Source organism: Ornithorhynchus anatinus, chromosome 4, assembly GCF_004115215.2.
Source record: "Ornithorhynchus anatinus isolate Pmale09 chromosome 4, mOrnAna1.pri.v4, whole genome shotgun sequence".
In the NCBI taxonomy this organism is placed as follows: Eukaryota; Metazoa; Chordata; class Mammalia; order Monotremata; family Ornithorhynchidae; genus Ornithorhynchus; species Ornithorhynchus anatinus.
In genome coordinates this window covers 76426878-76448981 of record NC_041731.1, presented here as the reverse complement: position 1 = coordinate 76448981, position 22104 = coordinate 76426878, and the positions used below count along the sequence as shown (strand labels likewise).

Here is a 22104-nt window from a genome sequence, read left to right as displayed (position 1 = left end):
GGTGCCGAGACGGAAATTTCGAAGCAGGAACCACGGGAGATGAGCGCTACGCGTTCCGCCTAAGTGTAACGTAGCCGACGCTCGGCTCCGTTACCCACGGAAGCAACACCGCGGAGGGGATAGAGAAATCTAGGCTCTAGACAGTTTTCTGGGCCATATTTCAAATCTCAGTTATTTCCGTGGTTCAGAGATTTCCTTCCTCCATTCACTTTTTTTTTTTACATCGCTATTTTAAAAATGGCTAACGGGCACTCTCCGCTAAGCTGCTAAAATAAAACCTAAGTGGAGTGCGTAAAAAGCTATGCAGATCGGCACAGACCCAGAGGCACCGGACGTGGATTAAAGGAGATGAGGTAGGAGGAAAAGAAAGACTGTCATACAGATTGAACACTTGACCTCCGGGACCTCTACCCCAGGACCAAAGAACCCACCTCGGCCACCTACACTTACAAGCGCTCGAAGCCAACTCTGAATTACCTTTGCTACTGGGGACACAGCACAGACGCTGCTGTGGGCAGGGCACGGGCTTGGGAGTCAGAAGGTCGTGGGTTCTAATTCCGGCTCCGCCGCTCGGCTGCTGGGTGACCTTGGGCAAGTCGCTTCGCTTCCCTGGGCCTCGGTTCCCTCCTCTGTAAAAATGGGGATTGAGACCGTGAGCCCCGCGTAGGACAGTGACTGTGTTCGACCCGGTCTGCTTGGGTCCACCCCAGCGTTTAGTACAGTGCCTGGCATCCAGTAAGCGCTGAACAAATACCACAATCGTTATGATTCTTTTTGCAATCCACTGGTCAACTCAGTATGTTAATAGAGGGGGGAGTTGAAATGATTAAACAGTGACTGCTAACAAGTCTCTAAACTGACTGGTTGGAGTTTCATCTCCTTTTATTTCTCCAGGACGGTGTGGGAGAGGTATTGATGATTAGTGAAGGGTTATATAGCCATGGGCAGGACAGCTGCATTAATAGTCTGTTATTCATATTAGTTATTAATATTATGATGGTATTTGTTAAGCGCTTACTATGTGCCCAGCACTGTCCTAAGGGCTGGGGTAGATACAAGAGAATCAGACTGGACACAGTGCCTGTTCTACCTGGGGCTCACGGTCACGTAAGGGGGCGATGAGGTATTTAATCCCCATTTTACAGATGAGGAAACTGAGGACAGAGAAGTTAAGCGACTTGCCCAAGGTCACACACAGCAAAAAAACTGACAGAGACAGGATTGGGTCCCCGGTCTTCTGACTCCCAGCCCCCAGCTCTTTCCACCGGGCCACGCTGGCTCTGTTTTGGGGCCGCGCAATCAAAAAACGGGTCATCCATCCCAAATGAAACCTGGACCCATCTGCTCAGGGATCGTTCATTCATTCAACAGCATTTATTGAGCGCTTACTATGTGCAGAGCAGTGTACTAAGCGCTTGGAATGGACAATTCGGCAACGGATAGAGACCATCCCTGCCCAACGACGGGCTCACAGTCTGATCGGGGGAGACGGACGGCATAGTAAAACGACGAAACAAAAACAAGTCCACATTATCGTGATAAGTAGAATCAAGGGGATGGACACCTCATTAACAAAATAAATAGGGTAATAAACAATATATACAAATGAGCACAGTGCTGAGGGGAGGGTGAGGAGCAGAGGGCGGAGGGGGAACAGAGGGAGAAGAGGGTAGCTCAGTCTGGGAAGGCCTCTCGGAGGAGGTGAGCTGCAGGGAATGGCATGACATTCCCAAGTTCCCAAACTGTCACTGATATACTAATCTGAGACCAGCGGTACAGTCGACTTTATTCAAAGTAAACACACAGGATTCTCGATCCATTCCTCTAGCTCTGCCGTCCCTTAATCAGTCACTTTCAGGACACAGAGATCAACATCATTATTAACTAGAAGAATCTGATTTGTCCCCTCTAGACCGTAAGCATGTTGCGGGCAGGGAATGCGTCTGTTTACTGTTGTACTGTACACTCCCAAGTGCTCAGTACAGTGCTCTGCAAACTGTAAGCACTCAATAAGTACGACTTACTGACAGATTAAACGTCGGTTTCGCCACAGAGCGCAGCATTAAAATGCTCTTCAATTTGAACACATTTTCAATCTTCATTGAAAATTTTTCCCACCCTCTCTTAATGTCATCTTACCTCAATTGGAACAGGATCCAATCCCGCACAGTTTTCGTTGCATTTGTCATAGACTAATCTCAGTTTCCTGAAGAGGATGGAGAGTTGACGGAGATGATCTTGCAGTTTTCCTAGTCGGTCTTGATACGTCCCAGTATGGTAGGTAACTCCGTTTGGTAGCTAATCGGACCGGTGACAAAAAAAGAAACCAACGGAAACGCAGTGAGTATGCCACGTAATGCAAACCGAGATTTCTCACAAGTCCAAAAAAAAAAATCAAACGAAGTACACAGAACCAATCTTAAAATATAAATTCTCTCCCACCCCAAACAGGGTAGTTCGATCAAATCAATCGATACTATTTACTAAGCGCCTGCGTGAAGAGCACTATCTGAAGCTTTGGGGAGAGCACAAGAGGGTTAGTAGAGAGGATTTCTGCCCTCAAGGAGTTTATGATCTAGTGGGGAGACATAATGAAGTAAAATTATAGGCGGGGAAGAGATGAGGATGAAGTTACGCGTATGGATGCTTTTCGGGGTGGCGGAGGGAGGGGGGAGAAGAGGGGGTGAGTACCGAAATGCTTGGGTAACACAGAAGCGGAGGTTGTGGCCGGGGGAGGGAGGATAGAATAATAATAATAATGACAATGGTGGTATTTGTTAAGCTCTTACTATGTGCAGAGCACTGTTCTAAGCGCTGGGGGGGATACAAGGTGATCGGGTTGTCCTACGTGGGGCTCACAGTCTTAATCCCCATTTTACAGATGAGGTAACCGAGGCCCAGAGAAGTGGAGCGACTTGCCCCTAGTCCCACAGCCGGCAAGCGGCGGAGCCGGGATTTAGAACCCCATGACCCCCGACTCTTTCCACCGAGCCAGGCTGAGAGATGAATGGGGGAAAGCCTCCTGGAGGAGACGGGATCTCTGAAGGGCTCTGAAGCTGGCTAGATCCGTGATCCGCGGGACGCGAAGGGAGAAGGAGTCTGAAGAAGACGGGTGAGGGTGAGAGAGAGAGGCTGGCAGCGGGGGAGAGACGAGCCCGAGGCACCGCGAGTAGGTTGGCTTGAGGGGTGTTCCGGAAAATCCCGTCACGTTGCACAGTCCCGCCGTAACGGGACGGCACAGAGGTTCCGAAAAGGGAAGCGGACCGTGCCAGTTGGCTTACTTACCAAGTGGTTCATTTGGAGAATTTACTTCCGGGCCAGCCCCGGGTGGCGGCGGGGCGAGGGAGACGTCTCCCACACCCCCGCCTGGCTGGGGCTGTCCCTTTATAAGCCGCGGGACGTCAAGAGAAAGCGAAAACAGCTTACGCAAGAGCGTTCACCAACCCTCCTGCGGACGCCCGGGGCGTGTGCCCTAACAGCGGGCGTACGGCGGCGCGCGAGACTCGGCCCTGTGGCCGGCGGCGGGTCGGAGCCGGGGCACGCCACCCCCTACGAGGGGAATGGCACCGGAGAACCGCAGTGTGGTGGGAGAAGAATGAGGAAAGCAAAGGGGAGGGCGCCGACTGAGGATCTCAAAGCCAGCGGTCCGGAATCTGGGCTTATCGAGGAGCGGGACGGTCGGCCGATGGAGATTTGCGAGGAGATGCACGGAGAACACCCTTTTAGAGAAATGACCCAGGCAGCAGAGTGAGGTGTGGACTGGAGAAGGGAGAAGCTGGAGACGGGGAGGTCAAGGGGGGGAAGAGGCTGAGGCAGTAGTAATAATAATAATAACAATAATAATAATAATAATAATAATAATGATGGCATTTAAGTGCTTACTATGTGCCAAACACTGTTGAAGCGCTGCGGGGGGTGATACAAGGTGATCGGGCTCTCCCACGTGGGGCTCGCAACCTTCATCCCCATCTTACAGATGAGGGAACCGAGGCCCAGAGAAGTTAAGCGATTTGCCCAAAGTCAGCCGACGAGTGGCGGAGGCGGGGTTAGGACCCACAACCTCCGACTCCCAAGCCCGGGCTCTTTCCATCTTTTCCCTCTTTCCATCGAGCCACGCTGCTTCTAGTCAAGTCTGGATGTCCATTCATTCAGTCATATTTATTGAGCGCTTACCGTGTGCAGAGCACTGTACTAAGAGCTTGGGAGAGGACAATACAATAAACACACATTCCCGGCCCTAAACCAAACCGGATCAGCTGAGAGGCTCGGTTGTGTGGCAATTACGATGAAAATTAAACAACGGAATATAGTCACTCCGTCAGCGAAGCGGACCCGGCTAGTCCGTACCACATTCCCTTACCAGCAGGTTACTGTACTTCCCGTCTGTGGTTTTAAAGCATTTTAATTTGGGTTTGCTCTGCCCGCTTCACCGGACTGTAGGCCGGTGAGGGGGCGAGCACAGATTCCTCTAAGCTGAGCACAGAAGGCAGGGGAAATGCATTGACATTTTTGAAACATTTTATCAGGTTCCTATCCGTCATGAGGTTGGGCTGAAAGAATGAAGACCGACAGCCGATACAATCATCTAACCAATTTATGAGGGTGGCGGGCGAAAGAAAAAATCACAACAAAATTAAGCACTTGAAAATGAAATCTGCATGGTAAATAACTCCAGCAGTTTCACATGTTTCCCGCAAACTCCAGGTGGATAGGTAGAAATCTATTCTCACCGTAGCACTTTTCATACGGGGGGCAAGCCCCGAATACACGCAAATCAAATCATCTTTGAAGGTGACCGTAAAACCTCCAACCGCTACCGGCTGAAGAGGCCGGCCTCTTCTCAGAATCTCGCCCGTAGCCATCTCTCCCCGCGGAGCCCAAACTAAAGCACCTGAATAATCAAAGAGACCAAAAAACGTCTTCCTCAAATACACCTCCAAAATAAAAGAAGGGAAATAACCTAAGAGAACGGGCTTAGGCCAGGAAACTTGGGGACGCCCATCTGTAAAATCTAATTTCCTCCAAACTGATTCCCCGTCAGGAGCGGCCCAAGAGGACCACGCGGCAGACGACTCGCCGGAAGACTAAATCAGCGGGGTCTCGCACCGCGTTTTACCGAACCTAACGCGGAGGATCCGTCCCGCCCCGGCCGGCTTTCTTGCCCCATCCTTTCCCCCTTTAGCGTCCCGCTGTTATTCTGGGTCCCGAAGTCGGTGCCGCTAAGGCACCTGAGGAGTTCCTTCCTCTTCTCTGGCCCGGCTTGGCCCCACGGCTCTTTCCCCTTGACGTGGTGGGTTCATTCATTCAATAGCGTTTAATGAGCGCTTACTACGTGCAGAGCACCGTACTAAGCGCTTGGAACGGACAATCCGGGTTGCTGGCCCGCAGCCAGCGGACCAACCGCGGATCACCGAGCCGGTCAATCTCAAGGCACCAACCGATCGCTCGATCACTCGGCGGTATCTCTTGAGCGTCTACCGTGTAGAGAGTACTGTACTGAGTGCTCCGAGTGTACGACGATAATTAAACGATGGCATTTGTTAAGCGCTTACGGTGTGCCAGGCGGCGCGCTAAGCACTGGGGTGGATGCCAGCCAATCGGACTGGACACGGTCCCTGTCCCACGCGGGGCTCACGGTCTCGATCCCCACTTTCCCCATGACGTAAATGAGGCTCGGAGTGAAGCGACCTGCCCTAGGTCACACGGCAGCGTGGCTCAGTGGAAGGAGCCCGGGCTTGGGAGTCAGAGGTCAGGGGTTCCAATCCCGGCTCTGCCACTCGTCACAGCTGTGTGACTGTGAGCAAGTCACTCCTCTGGGCCTCAGTTCCCTCCTCTGTAAAATGGGGATTAAGTCTGTGAGCCGCACGTGGGGCAACCTGATGACCCTGTATCTCCCCCAGTGCTTAGAACAGTGCTCTGCACACAGTAAGCGCTTAACAACTACCAACATTATTATTATTGTTATTATGACTACAAGCGGCAGAGGCGGGATTAGAACACGTGACCTTCTGACTCCCGGGGCCGAGCTCTATCCACTAGGCAACACTGCTTCCCCTTCTACTAAGAAGCAGTAGTTTACGGAGGAGTTTACGGTTCGGAGAGGGGCAGCCACAGTGACACATCCCTCGTTCACCGAGAGTTTCCCTCCCTGACTGAGCTGGTTGGATGCCGCTTTTTTTGTCTTTGAACGTATTCGTTAAGCGCTTACTACGCCACAATAAGCGCTGGGGGTTGTTCGAGCTTATCGGGCAGGACGCGGTTCGAATCCCACACGGGCCTCGCAGTCTCAATCCCCGTTGTACAGATGAGGCTGCGGCGCCGGAGCGACTCGCCCGAAGCGGCGTGGCTCAGTGGAGAGAGCCCGGGCTTGGGAGTCAGAGGTCGTGGGTTCGAATCCCGGCTCCGCCGCTTGTCAGCTGGGTGACTGTGGGCAAGTCACTTCATTTCTCTGGGCCTCAGATACCTCATCTGGAAAACGGGGATTAACTGTGAGCGTCGCGTGGGACGACCTGATCACCCGTATCTACCCCGGCGCTTAGAACAGTGCTCGGCACATAGTAGGCACTTAAATTCCGGCATTATTGTCATTATTACTACACGGCACGATAAGTGGCGGGGTTGGAATCGGAAGCCCGGGTCCTTCCGACCCCTCCCCAGGCTCGCGGGGCCCCACGGCTTCTCGTTGCTAGGACCGGAGGCAAATGGAAGCAAAGCGACGAGGCACCTCCGGAGTCTCTGCCACGCCGACTGCCGTTCGCGAAAGCCTGCGGCCCACGGGTCACGAGACCACTACACGCCAGCTACGTGCCGTTCAAATGGCAAGGCAAATCAATGCCGGCGGCTCTATAACACTCACTGTTATCGCGCCGCTCTGAATCTGACACTGCCCCGTTGTCACTCTGTCGGGAGCGCATTAAAACGATACCGGAAGCTTAACGGTTACGGTCCGCCGTAACCAAAGGTGCACCGTTCCACTTAATTTTAATGCCTCGGTCACCCAGGGACGCGGACAGAGGGGCACAACCCGTCAGAACGGGAGCGGGACGGGGCGGCACGAGGCTAATCCTCGGCTGGCACGGGCCTGGGAGTGGGAGGACCCGGTTCTCATCCCAGCTGTGTGACCCTGGGCAAGTCATTTCCGTCCTCCGAGCCTCCGGGACCCCATCTGTAAAATGGGAATTAAGTCTGGGAGCCCCGTGCGGGACCCGGGTCGGGTCTGACCCGATTAGCTCGGATCTACCCCGGCGCCTAATAACAAGTGCTGGCGCTTACTAAGAGCTAAACAAATGCCGTTAAGAAAAGAGGACGGGCAGGGCACACGCTGCTAGAGAAAACCAGAGTTACTCACAACCGTATACCACGGAAGCCGAAAGGAATGCCAAAAAGTTAAGGACGGATACGCACAACCACGACCGGCAAGGAAAACCGTATATATAGGCAACAGTGAAAAACAGGAATCCTGGCCCCCCAACTTATATTTTCCTTTACAGAATAAATGAATACGAAATACACCCGCGGAGGGATAGGTTTTCTCGCAGGCGTTCAGAAAAACGCCAACTGAAATTTAACTGCTTAAAAGCTCGGGAACGGAATTACTGATATTTTCCTCTACCCGCTGTTTCCATCAATTAAGGGTCCCAGACGGTCTCCCTCCATAAGCCGGAAAGGAGCCGGCACGGCCAATGATATTAAGGTTATTAATTCAACCTTAATAACGGTTGAAGGCGCAGGGCCGCCAGACAAAAGACTCCGCTGGATTAAGGGGAAGCCAACGCCACGACTAGAGAGACCGGTCACGCTCACATCTGGACGACCTGGATTCCGACCCGAGGCGGCCCAGGTCGGGGTATTTACTGAGTGTTTACTGTGTACCGAGGACCGTAGTCTGATGAGGCGGGGCTCTGAACGTCTGTCCGGCCTGCCTTAAAGACCCACGGCTCAACCCACGTGGGAAAGGAATGGGCCAGAACAGGGAACTGGGGAAGTTAGGGCTGCAAAATCCATTAATTCATTCATATTTACTGAACAGCTACCACGGAGAGCACAGCACCCCACCAAACGTCCGTTTTGGCACAGAGGCATCTGGGAAAGTACGACCGTGAAAAATAGAGAGCCTCGGCCCTCACGAAGCTTACGTCCTCTCAAAGAGACGAGGAGCTGACAAGTTGTCTATTTACAGCTGCTTCTGAACAACGGGAGGAAAAACAATAGGACCAGAAACGGCAAGGGTGCGGACAAGAAAATGGCTGAAGCGCAGAATCGAAGGAGACGACAGAAGACGAAAGGGGACGTGCGGATGATCGGACGAGGGGGAGGAGGAAATCAATAAGGGAACGTATCCTGGAGGCTCTGAGGACGTAGCGGCCTGTTGGACCGGAAACTAGGTCGTAAGATCCTCCGGGGCACGGATCACGGCCGAGCGGATGGAGCACAGGCCTGGAAAGTCAGAAGGACCTGGAAAGTCAGAAGGATCCCGGCTCCGCCACTTGTCTGCTGCGTGACCTTGGGCAGGTCGCTTCGCCCCTCCGGGCCTCAGTGATCTCATCTGGAAAATGGAGATTAAGACTGCGCCATGTGGGACGGGGACTGTGTCCTACCCAATTTACCTGCGGCTATCCCAGTGCTTACGCACAGTGCCTGGCACATGGTAAGCACTTAAATACGGCATTTATTATTACGACTAGCTATCGTACTCTCTCAAAACGCTCAGTAGAGCGCTTAGCACAGCGCTCTGCAAACACACGCACGCAATACCTACCACTGCTTGATTTCAACATGACCTAGTGGAGAGACCATACGATTATATCAATAGAAGGGAATGTGTCTTCTTCTGTTGTACCGTATTCTCCCCGGCACTTAGTACAGTGCTCTGCACACAGTAAGCGCTCAATAAATACGACTGATGATTATAAATTATTTGCTAATACTAATGCCCGTCTCCCCCTCTGGACTGTAAGCTGACATTCTACCCTCCTTACTGCTTAGTACGGCGCTCTGCACACAGTAAGCGCTCAATACATACCACTGTGACTGATGGGAGACCTTGGGAAAGTCACTTAATCTCCCCATGCCTCAGTTTCCTCATCCGCGAGATGGGGATTTAATACCAGCTCTCCATCCTACTTCTACTGGAGAAGCTCATTTGCGATAGGAACCGGATCTTCTCTATCTGTTGCTACTTGTTGCCGAACGGCGCTTTCCAAGTGCTTAGTAAGGCTTAATACTAAGCCAAGTGCATAAATACGCCTGAATGAACGAATCCTCTTATCGCGTATCCATCCCGGGGCTTAGTCCGGTGTTTGGCACCCAGCAAGCACGTGACAAATGTCAAATGTTATTATGGCTGATAGGAAGAGGAAGGGAGTCCGTGGCAGGGCGATGGGGCAGTGACCATCGGTTGGAAAGAGAAGATTTGAGAGCGAGGCCCGGGGAGAGGCAGAGAATATGAGACGGAAGACAATACGCGAAGAAAGATCACGTCAAGGGAGAGAGGCGATGGGGCAGCTCAGAGCCAACACCGGGTGCTGCTCTTTGACCGAGAGGGAAAGAGGAGACTTTTGGAGGTTTTTGACGAGTGGAGCGTGGGGCTCTCAATGCCGTTCCGGGTAGACAAGCACAGAACGGGCTGCAGAGGGAGGGAGACGGTGAGATTTTGTATCGAGGTGGCTGTACAAGACCGGAGCTGGAAAGTATCTCGGAAGAAAAGCCAACGGGATTTAGAGACCAGCTGGGAAGTACAAGATAAGCGCACCAAAGGCGACCTGAAGGTCCTGGACCTCTGCATCAGAAGGGACGATAAGGCCGCGGACCGCGACGGGCGAGTCAGATAAAGGAGAAGGTTCACAGGAGGGAAGACGATCTCCATTTAGGTTATCCTGAGTCGAAGACGCCCGAAGGACACCCCCACGTGGATGTCCTGGAGCCAAGCCTAAGTGTGAGACCGCAGAACAAGTGAGAGATGGGGGTAACACCGAGGCAAAAATAAACGGGAAATGACGTGACGCTAAGTAGAAAGAGTGTCCGCCGTGAGACCCGAACAGATCTAGCTGCCCACCGTAAAATAAGTAAACGCTACGGCGAGAGCCTCGAGGTGCTGTCTTCTCTCACCTCGATGTGCAAGGGATCCCCGTCAGAAAAATAAGGCTAGCCGCATACATAATGGCCTAATTACTTGGAAGCAAGGTCCGTGGCTACTGACTGCACTCTCAGAGAAGGACCGTGGCTCAGTGGCAAGAGCACAGGCCTGGGAGTCAGTGGACCTGGGTTCTGATCCCGCCTCTGCCGCTTATCCGCTCTGCGACCTCGGGCAGGTCAGTCTTTCTGCGCCTCGGTTTTGTCGTCCGCCAAACGGGCATTAAATACCCGTTCTCCCTCCTATTTAGACTCCGAGCCCTAAGCGGGACCTGATGATCTTCAATCCGTCCATCAGTCGATCGTATTTAGTGAGTGCTGTGTGCAGAGCACCGGACTAAGCGCTCGGGAGAGTACAATACCCTGTCCACAACGAGTTAAAAGTCTGGGGGGGGGGGGGGAGCCAGACATCAGTACAGTTAAATACAGTTACAGATGCGTAAGTGCTGTGGGGCTGGGAGAGGGAAAGAGCAAAGGGAAGGAGTCAGGGCGGAACAGAAGGGAGCGGGAGATGAGAAAAGGCGGGGCTCGGTCAGGGAAGGCCTCTCGGAGGAGATGGGCCCTCAGTAAGGCGTTGAAGCCGGGGAGAGTCCCTGTCCGTCGGCAGACACGACACGACGGAGGCAGGGCGTAGGAGGGGGCAGGGTGATTGCTTGAAAGTCAACGATGAGTTTCTGTTTGCCGCGGAGGTGGACGGGGCAACCCCTGGAGTTTTCCGACGAGCGGGGAGACGGGTCCCGAACGTTTCTGCAGAGCGAAGCACGGACTGGGGTGGGGAGGGACAGGAGGCTGGGAGGCCAGCACGGAGGCTGGTGCAGTCATCCGGGCGGGGTAGGACGAGCGACCGTACAAACGGGATCGAGTGACGGATTGAATCCGTGGGCTGAACGAGACGGAGGGGTCAAGGATAACGCCGAGGTTGCGATCCGTGAGGCTGGAAGGAGGGCGGTGCCGTCTACGGCGACGGGAGAGTCCGGGGAAGGACAGGGTTTGGGCGGGAAGATAAGGAGCTCCGTTTCGGACGTGTTCGGAGGCGGGAGTCTGAGGCGACGGGATGAGAAGCACGTAGCTTGTGCTTGCCTCAGGGGTCGGCACTGCGTCTGGCACACAGTGAGCGCTTAACAACTACCTCGGTTGTTATTCCACACCGACTTCTGGGTAAGACCGTTAGCTCGTTGTGGGCAGGGAGAGACTCTGTTTATTCCTTCGCGCGATCGCGTTTGTTGAGTGTTTACCGTGTGTGCACAGCATTGAACTAAGCACGTAGAAAATACAATTCAGCAATAGAGAGAGACAATCCCTGCCCACACTGGGTTTATGGTGTGGGTCGGGGGGGGAGACAGACATCAAACAAGCTTAATAAATACAACCGAATGAATGAAAAAGTCATCGGACCAAAGTCCAAGCGCATAGTACAGTCCTCTGCACATAGTAAGTGCTCAATAAACGCGATCGAATGAATGAACGGCTTCTCTTCTAATCAGAGAAGCAGCGTGGCTTAGTGGAAAGAGCCCGGGCTTGGGAGTCAGAGGTCGAGGGTTCTAATCCCGGCTCCGCCACGTGTCAGCTGGGTGACTTTGGGCAAATCACTTCCCTGGGCCTCAGTTCCCTCCTCTGTCAAATGGGGGTGAAGGCTGTGAGCCCCACGTGGGACAACCTGATGACCTTCTATGTCCCCCAGCTCAGAACAGTGCGTGGCACCTAGTGAGTGCTTAAGAAGTCATAATTGTTATTATCATTATTATTAATAAGATCACAAGAAACATCATTGCTAGGAACAATCATTCAGTTGGTGCTTACTAGGTGCTTGAGCACTTACTAGGTGTCTCTCCCCACTCCAGCCTATCCTTCACTCTGCTGCCCGGCTCATCTTCCTGCAGAAACGCTCTGGGCACGTCACTCCCCTCCTCAAAAACCTCCAGTGGTCGCCCATCGACCTCCGCACGAAACAGAAACTCCTCACTCTAGGCTTCGAGGCTCTCCGTCACCTCGCCCCCTCCTCCCTCTCCTCCCTTCTCTCTTTCCGCCGCCCACCCCGCACGCTCCGCTCCTCCGCCGCCCGCCTCCTCGCCGTCCCCCGTTCTCGCCCGTCCCGCCGTCGACCCCCGGGTCGCGTCCTCCCGCGGTCCCGGAACGCCCTCCCTCCTCACCTCCGCCAAACTGACTCTCTTCCCCTCTTCAGGGCCCTATTGAGAGCTCACCTCCTCCGAGAGGCCTTCCCACACTGAGCCCTCCCTTTCCCTCTGCTCCTCCTCCCCATCGCCCCGACTCCCTCCCTCTGCTCTTCCCCCTTCCCCTCCCCACAGCCTTGGCGTATATTTCTATATATTATTTATTACTCGATTTATTTTATTGACGACGTGTAGGGCTCTACGATTTCCACGGTAGTGACGCCCATCTGCTCTGCCGTCCGTCTCCCCCGTTTAGACCGTGAGCCCGTCACTGAGCCGGGCTGGTCTCTCTCTGTTGCCCAACTGTCCGTTCCAAGCGCTTAGTCCAGTGCTCTGCGCACAGTCAGCGCTCAATAAATACGACTGAATGAAAGAAGGGACCGACACACACCGAGACAGACGCTCAGATGCCCCTAGAGTGTATATATGTGTCTATATCTATGATTCCATGGATCTGTGTCGATGCCTGACGACTTTTTTGCGTTTTGCCGTCTGTCTCCCCCTTTTTGGGACCGCGAACCCGTCGTGGGGCCGGGCTGGTCTCTATCCGTTGCCCGAGTGTCCGTCCCAAGCGCTCAGTCCAGTGCTCCGCACCTAGTGAGCGCTCGATCAATACGATCGATTGAATACGATCGGTTTGTCTTGTTCTGTTTCGTCGTGTTGTGTGTCTCCCCCGTTTAGACCGTGAGCCCGTCGTGGGGCCGGGCTGGTCTCCCTCCGCTGCCCAACTGTCCATCCCAAGCGTTTAGCCCAGTGCTCCGCACCTAGTCAGCGCTCAACCAATACGACCGAGAGAGATAGGTCGCGTGGCTCGGTGGAAAGAGCCCGGGCTGGGGAGTCAGAGGTCGTGGGTTCGAATCCCGCCTCCGCCGCTTGTCCGCTGTGTGTCCCCGGGCAAGTCACTTCACTTCCCTGGGCCTCGGTCCCCTCTTCTGTCAAACGGGGATGAAGACCGGGAGCCCCACGTGGGACAACCTGAAGACCCCGTATCTCCCCCAGGGCTTGGAACGGTGCTTGGCACGGAGTAAGCGCTTAACAAATACCAACATTATCTGTGGCCCAGCTGCCCACCCCAAGCGCTTAGAAAAGTGCTCCGCACCTAGTCAGCGCTCAACCGATACGATCGAGAGAGAGAAGCAGCGTGGCCTAGTGGAAAGGGCCCGGGCTGGGGAGTCAGAGGTCGGGGGTTCGAATCTCAGCTCCGCCACTTAGCTGGGTGACTTTGGGCAAGTCACTTCACTGGGCCTCAGTTCCCTCATCTGGAAAATGGGGATGAAGACTGTGAGCCCCATGGGGGATAACCTGCTGACCTTGTGTCCCCCCCCCCCCCCCCAGTGCTTAGAACAGTATTCTGCACATAGTGAGCGCTTAACCGATACGATCGAAAGAGAGAAGCAGCGTGGCCTGGTGGAAAGGGCCCGGGCTGGGGAGTCAGAGGTCGTGGGTTCGAATCCCTCCTCTGCCACTTATCAGCTGGGTGGCTTTGGGCAAGCCACTTCACTTCTCTGGGCCTCAGTCCCCTCATCTGTAAAATGGGGATGAAGACCGGGAGCCCCACGGGGGACCATCTGATGACCTGGTGTCTCCCCCAGCGCTTAGAGCAGTGCTCGGCACAGAGTGAGCGCTTCGTAAATACCGTCATGATGATGATGACGATGAATAATAATAATAGTAATGTTGGTATCCGTTAAGTGCTTACTCTGTGCGGAGCACTGTTCCAAGAGCTGGGGGAGACACAAGGTCATCAGGTGGTCCCACGTGAGGCTCACAGTCTTCATCCTCATTTTACAGATGAGGGAACTGAGGCAGAGAGAATAATAATAATAATAATAATAATGTTGGTGTGTGTTAAGCGCTTACTATGTACAGAGCACCGTTCTAAGCGCTGGGGGAGATCCAGGGTCATCGGGTTGTCCCACGTGAGGCTCACAGTTAATCCCCACTTTACAGATGAGGGAACTGAGGCACAGAGAAGAATAATAATAATAATAATAATAATAATAACATGGGTGTTTGTTAAACGCTTACTATGTGCAGGGCACCGTTCTAAGCGCTGGGGGAGATCCAGGGTCATCAGGTCGTCCCACGTGAGGCTCACAGTTAACGCCCATTTTGCAGATGAGGGAACTGAGGCCCAGAGAAGTGAAGTGACTGGCCCACGGTCACCCGGCGGACAAGGTGGCGGAGCCGGGATACGAACCCAGACTATTCCATGAGCCCTCACGGCTCGGTGGCAAGAGCCCGGGCTTGGGAGTCGGAGGTCATGGGTGCGAATCCCGGCTCGGCCCCTGGTCAGCTGGGTGACTGTGGGCCAGTCACTTCACGTCTCTGGGCCTCAGTTAAATGTCTGTCAGATGGGGATGAACTGTGAGCCTCACGAGGACAACCTCGAGACCCTGTCTCTCCCCCAGCGCTTAGAACAGTGGCCTGCACATAGGAAGCGCTTAACAAACACCAACGTGATTATTCCAGAACAGCGGTGGAATAGCGCGCGCCGCGCGGTCCCGGGCCAGGGGTCAGGGGTCAGAGGTCGGGGGGCCCCGGATTAGACCTGCATGTTCCTGAGGAGCTGGAAGATCTCCATGGTGCGGAAGACGATGTCCTGCACGGTCTCCTGGCCGATGCGGCAGAGGGAGGCGGTGTTGACCTCCCGGGCGGCCTGCGGCGGCGGCGGGGGCGGGGGCGGGGGCGGCGGGCCGGGGAAGGCGGCGGCGGCGGCGGCGGCCCCGGCCCCGGCCCCGGCGGGAGGAGCAGGAGCAGGAGCAGGAGCAGGAGGAGGAGGAGGCAGCCCCGGGCCCGGGCCCGACAGCGGCGGCGTCGCCATGGCCTGGCCTGGCCTGGCCGCCCCGCCCGGCCCCGCCTCTCCGCGCACGCGCACTGCGGCCCCGCCCCCGCCGGAAGCCCGCGGCCCGACGGGAAGGCGGAGGACCGCCCCCCCCCACCCCACCAACCTCCGGGCCCGACCGGGCGCGCGGAGAGGGGGAGGAGCCCCGCCTGCCTCCCTTCATTCATTCATTCGTCCGTCCATTCATCCATCCCTCCATGGTCCATTCCAAGCGCTTAGTTCAGTGCTCTGCACAGAGTCAGCGCTCAATAAATACGATTGGATGAATCCATTCATCCAGCCATCCAACCATTCAGTCATCCGTCCATTCATCCATTCATCCATTCATTCATCCATCCATCCATGGTCCATTCCAAGCGCTTAGTTCAGTGCTCTGCACAGAGTCAGCGCTCAATAAATACGATTGGATGAATCCATTCCTCCAGCCATTCAAACATCCATTCATCCAACCATTCATTCATCCATTCATTCATCCATCCATCCATTCGTCGTCCATTCCAAGCGCTTAGTACAGTGCTCTACACATAGTAAGCGCTCAATAAATACGATTGAATGAATGAATCCATTCATCCATTCATTCATTCATCCATCCATCCATTCATCCATTCACACATCCATCCATCCATCCATTCATTCATCCATCCATTCATCCATCCATTCATCATCATCATAATAATGTTGGTATTTGTTAAGCGCTTACTACAGGCAAAGCGCTGTTCTAAGCACTGGGGAGGATACAGGGTGATCAGATTGTCCCACATGGGCTCACAGTTTAAATCCCCATTTTTACAGATGAGGGAAATGAGGCACAGAGAAGTGAAGTGACTTACCCAGTCACACAGCTGGCAAGCAGCGGAGCCAAGATTAGAACCCATGACCTCTGACTCCCAAGCCCGGGCTCTTTCCACTGAGCCACGATTCATCCATTCATTCATTCATTCATTCATTCATTCATTCCACTGTTCTAAGCGCTTGGGGGGATACAAGGTCAGCAGGTGGGCCCCACACGGGGCCAACCGTCTTCATCCCCATTTTACAGATGAGGGAACTGAGGCTCAGAGAAGTTAAGGGACTTCCCCAAAGTCACACAGCTGACAAGTGGCGGAGTCGGCATTAGTAAAGATGGCTTTTGTTAGGCGCTTACTATGTGCAAAGCACTGTTCTAAGCGCCGGGGGTGGGGGAAAATACAAGGTCATCAAGTTGTCCCCACATGGGGCTCACAGTCTTCATCCCCGTTTTACAGATGAGGGAACTGAGGCCCAGAGAAGTTAAGGGACTTGTCCAAAGTCACACAACTGACAAGTGGTGGAATCGGGATTAGAACCCAAGACCCCTGACTCCTAAGCCTGTGCTCTTTCATTCATTCGCTCATTCCCATTTATTGAGCGCTTACCGTGTGCAGAGTACGGCACTAAGCACTTGGAAAGTACAATTCGGCGGCAAATAAAGACAATCCTTACCCAACAACGGGCTCTATTCTCTCTCTCTATTCTTTATGATAATAATAATAATCATGATGGTATTTCTTAACCGCTTACTATGTGGCAAGCACTGTTCTAAGCGCTAGATATATACACATCATTAATATAAAAAAATAAAATAATAAAAACTGGGCTGATTTATTTTTTTTTGAAGCAGTATGGCTTAGTGGAAAGAGCCTGGGCTTGGGAGTAGGAGGTCGATAGTTTTAATCCCGCCTTGAGGAGCAGAGGAAGGGGGGCGTTCAGTCCGGGAAGGCCTCCTGGAGGAGGTGAGCCCTCAGTAGGGCCTTGAAGAGGGGAAGAGAGTTAGTTTGGCGGAGGTGAGGAGGGAGGGCGTTCCGGGACGGCGGGAGGACGCGGCCCGGGGGTCGACGGCGGGACGGGCGAGAACGGGGGACGGCGAGGAGGCGGGCGGCGGAGGAGCGGAGCGTGCGGGGTGGGCGGTGGAAAGGGAGAAGGGAGGAGAGGGAGGAGGGGCTGAGGTTTAAAGCCAATAGTGAGAAGTTTTTGTCTGATATGGGGGTGGATAGGCAACGACTGGAGATTTTTGAGGAGGGGGTGACACGCCCCGAACGTTTCTGTGAGAAGATAATCCGGGCAGCGGAGTGAAGTATGGACTGGAGCGGGGAGAGGCAGGAGGCTGGAAGTCAGAAAGGAGGCCGATGCTGTAATCTCGGCGGGGTGGGCTGAGTGACCGTACTGACGTGACAGCAGTTTGGATGGAGAGGACAGTGCGGATCTTGGCGATGTTGTGAAGGTGAGACTGACAGGATTTGGTGACGGATTGGTTGAATGAGAGAGTGGAGTGAAGGATGACGCCAAGATTACGGGCTCGTGTGACGGGAAGGATGGTTGTGTCGTCTACAGTGAAGGGAAAGTTTGAGAGAGGACAGGGTTTGGGAGGGAAGATAAAGAGCTCTGTTTTGGACACGTTACGTTTGAGGGGACGGGAGGATGTCTTGAAGGGAGGACGAGATGCGAGCCTGGAGAGAGGGAGAGAGATCGGGGGAGGAGATGTAGCTTTGGGTGTCAACCGCACAGGGATGGTAGTTGAAGCCGTGGGAGCGGATGAGTTCTCCAGAGGAATGAGTGTAGTTGGAGAATGGAAGGGGACCGAGAACGGAACACTGAGGGACCCCCACAGTTAGGGGATGGGAGAGAGAGAGGAGGAGGAGCCCACGAAGGCCACTGAGAATGAACGGCCAGAGAGATAGGTAGCACAGTGCTTTGCACACAGTAAGCGCTCAAAAAATACAACTGAATGAACACTCTCCGGGCTCAAGTCCGGAGCGGCGTCGGAACCTACGACCGTCGGCTTCCTGATGGAGTCACAGAGATGGGAAACGCACCTCAAGTCTGTAGAAAACATTTTATCTTTCCAAATAGCTTTCCCACTACGTACCTCCGTCTGCCCTCCTAACATTCCCTGTGGGGAATCGTTATCATCATTTTGCGGATGAAGAAACAGCCTAGAGAGGCTAAGTGAAATCGCCCAGCGGGCGAATGGCAGAAACGAGATTAAGAGCCAGGTCTTCTGGCTCCCAGCTGCTTGCTCTTTCCGTTAGACCACGATGGCTCACAAGAATGAGGAGAACCGGATGTCCGCCCGCCACCTAAAACTCAAAACGTCCAAGACTGAGCTCCTCATCTTCCCTCCCAAACTCTGTCCTCTCCCCGACTTTCCTGTCACCGTGGACGGCACGACCGTCTTTCCCAACTCACGAGTCTACAACTTTGTTGTCATCCTTGAAAACGCTCTCTCATTCACCCCACGCATCCAATCCATCACCAAAACCTACCGGTCTCACCTTCACAACATCGCCAAGATCCGCCCTTTCCTCTCCAATCAAAACCGCTACCTCGTTGGTACAATCTCTCATCCCATCCCCCGATTAGACCGTAAGCCCGTCAATGGGCAGGGGCTGTCTCTATCTGTGGCCGATTTGTCCATTCCAAGCGCTCAGTACAGTGCTCTGCACGTAGTAAGCGCTCAATAAATACTATTGAATGAATGAATGAATCCCGACTGGATTACTGCATCACCCTCCTTACTGATCTACCAATCTCCTCTCTTCCCTCGCTTCAGTCTATCCTTCGTTCCGCTGCCCGGCTCATCTTCCTGCAGAAACGCTCTGGGCCCGTCACTCTCCTCCTCAAAACCCTCCTGTGGTTGCCCATCAACCTCCACAGGAAACAAAAACTGCTCACTCTGGGCTTCAGAGTTCTCCATCTACCTTGCCCCCTCCTACCTCACCTCCCTTCTCTCCTTCTATAGCCCACCCTGTACACTCGGCTCCTCTGCCGCTCACCTCCTCGTGGTGCCTCCTTCTCGCCTGTCCCGCCCTCGACCCCCGGCCCGTGTCCTGCCTCTGTCCCGGAACGCCCTCCCTCCTCACCTCCGCCAAACTAACTCACTATCCCCCTTCAAGGCCCTACTGAGAGCTCACCTCCTCCAAGAGGCCTTCCCAGACTGAGCTCCCCCTTTCCTCTGCTCCTCCTCCCCTCCTCATCCCCCCTACTCCCTCCCTCTGCTCTACCCCTTTCCTCGCCCCACAGTCCTGGTGTGTATTTATACATATTTATCATTCTATTTCTTTTATTAATGATGTGTATAGATCCGCCCTTTCCTCTCCACCCAGACGGCTACCCTACTGCTACGGGCTCTCGTTATATCCCGGCTAGACTACCGTGTCGGCCTTCTCTCTGACCTCCCTTCCTCCTCTCTCGCCCCGCTCCGGTCTATTCTTCACTCCGCCGCCCGGCTCATCTTCCCGCAGAGACGATCTGGGCCCGTCACTCCCCTTCTTAAACAACTCCAGTGGTTGCCTATCGACCTCCGCTCCAAACAGAAACTCCTCACTCTAGGCTTCGAGGCTCTCCGTCACCTCGCCCCTTCCCACCTCTCCTCCCTTCTCTCTTTCTACCGCCCACCCCGCACGCTCCGCTCCTCCGCCGCCCGCCTCCCCGCCGTCCCTCGGTCTCGCCCGTCCCGCCGTCGACCCCCGGGTCGCGTCCTCCCGCGGTCGCGGAACGCCCTCCCTCCTCACCTCCGCCAAACTGATTCTCTTTCCCTCTTCAAAACCCTACTTAAAACTCACCTCCTCCATGAGGCCTTCCCGGACTGAGCTCCTCTTCTCCCTCTACTCCCTCTGCCATCCCCCCTTTACGTCTCCGCAGCTAAACCCTCTTTTTCCCCCTTTCCCTCTGCTCCTCCACCTCTCCCTTCCCATCCCCACGGCACCGTACTCGTCCGCTCGACTGTATATATTTTCGTTACCCTATTTATTTTGTTAATGAATTGTACATCGCCTCGATTCTATTTAGTCGCCATCGTTTCTACGAGACGTTCTTCCCCTCGACTCTATTTATCGCCATCGTTCTCGTCCGTCCGTCTCCCCCGATCAGACCGTGAGCCCGTCAGACGGCAGGGACCGTCTCTATCTGTTGTCGACTTGTTCATCCCAAGTGCTCAGTACAGTGCTCTGCACATAGTAAGCGCTCAATAAATACTATTGAATGAATGAATCTACAAATCTCTTTATCTATTCTGACGCTATTGATGTTTATCTACTTGTTTTGTTTTGCTGTCTGTCTCCCCCTTCTAGACTGCGAGCCTGTTGTTGGGAAGGGATGGTCTCTACCTGTTGCCAAATTGTACTTTCCAAGCGCTTAGTACAGTGCTCTGCACACAGTAAGCGCTCAATAAATGCATTTCAATGAATGAATAATGAACAACAGCAAATAGCTACCACATTAAACAACTAAACCATGAAATACACCATTTCCCACACTCTAGAAACATTACGTACTCAGGACGACTTTAGAATCAAATGCATCAGCTTTATTCTGGATGTCAAGTAAGCGCTTGCATTTTTTTAGATTGTATTGGTTAAGCACTTAATATGGGTCAAGGACTGTTCTAAGGGCCGGGGTCGATATAAAACAACCAGGTTGGACACAGTTCATGTCCCATACGGGGCTCACAGGGTTAATTAATCCCCATTTTACACGAGGTAACCGAAGCCCAGAGAAGTGAGATGACTTACCCAAGGTCGTACGACAGACAAGTTGGAGAGCTGGGATCAGAACCCCAGGTCCTTCTGACTCCCAGGCCTGTGATCTATCCACTAGGCCACACTTCTTCTCCGTGTCAGTAGGCGAACGATTCCTTGAAAGGTTTCCTCCACATTTCATCAACGGTCTCATTGTGTTTGCCTGCTAAAGTACAGAGTGTGTTCATTCATTCACTCATTCATTCATTCCTTCAATAGCATTTACTGAGCGTTTACTATGTTCAGAGCACTGTACTAAGCGCTTGGAATGTACAAATCAGTAACAGATAGAGACAGTCCCTGCCCTTTGATGGGCTCACGGTCTAATCGGGGGACACAGACAGACAAGAACAATGGCAATAAATAGAATCAAGACGTTCCCCATCACAAGTCCTATTTCTGGCAAGGCTTTGGGAAAATAGCAAAGAAAACACACACCGAGAAAGGCTAAGAAAGGACAACAAAGGAAAGGAGTGTAACTGGGCCGAAGATCGCTAATCAACTCATGTCTAAGAGGAGTTGTGAATAATTCGGTTTTAGGCTCAGCTGAAGTCTTCATCTTTAAAGTCTTCAAAGTCCGAATTTAAGTTGATCTTAGTATGACAACTAATCCATAAGATCTTATGATCCTCGGGGTCACCTCCATTCATTTTCACGGTAATAGTTTTCGGTAGCATCCGCTAGTTATTAGAATTTATATTCGCACGGATTTAGGGTGTGGAAAAAAAAAGGCTCAATCCCCTCGCTTTGGGCTTTTCTTCCCGTGCCCAGACCTGAAAAATAAAGCTACCTGGCCTGAAATCCTTTTACGTTCCAACATTCTAACTCTTGACTTTTTAGGATGACCTCTCTGCCATCGCCACCCTTGCCTTCCCGGACTGATTCAGCAGAAAGAGCACAGATTTGGGCTTCGGAGGACCTGGGTTCTAATCCCGGCTCTCCCGTTGGCCTCCGTGACCTTGAGAGAATCGCTTAACGTCTCTGTGCTTCAGTTGCCTCATCTGTAAAATGGGGATTAAATACCCGTACTCTCCCCCTCCCCCTCGCTCCCCGTAGGCTGTGAGACTCGGGTGGGACAGGGACCGTGTCCAGTCGGATGATCCTGTACTTGTTCCAGGTCTTAGTACAGTGCTTGGCACGTTAGTAAGCGCTTAATAAATGCACAGGGATGATAATGACGATGATAATGATGAGGATGAGGATGAAGATGATGTAGATGACGACGATTACCCTGCCTGAAAGAACAGTTCACAGAATCACAGGAATGCAAAGGACTTTGAGAAGCCACCTCATGCATCCCCCCCCCTCCAAGCAGGGGGATGCCCACACCGATTCAGAAAGATGAATAAGTTCCAGGCAAGCGTTTCACACAGTGCTCCGCACACAGTAAACACTCAATAAATATAACTGATCGAAGGATTGA

At 53.4% G+C, this 22104-nt stretch overlaps 1 protein-coding gene across 1 annotated transcript in view; it reads right to left on the bottom strand.

Annotated features, from left to right (window-relative positions):
* MED30 (mediator complex subunit 30) overlaps positions 1–14985 on the bottom strand; it is a gene marked incomplete at its 5' end in the record, with an annotated part of 29235 nt that extends 14250 nt beyond the window's left edge. Inside the window, 2 exons of the mRNA XM_029063155.1 lie at positions 2140–2298; positions 14854–14985. Of these exons, the coding sequence (XP_028918988.1) occupies positions 2140–2298; positions 14854–14985 (291 nt within the window). The remainder of the gene's footprint in view (positions 1–2139; positions 2299–14853) is intronic.
* Positions 14986–22104: the final 7119 nt, after the last annotated feature.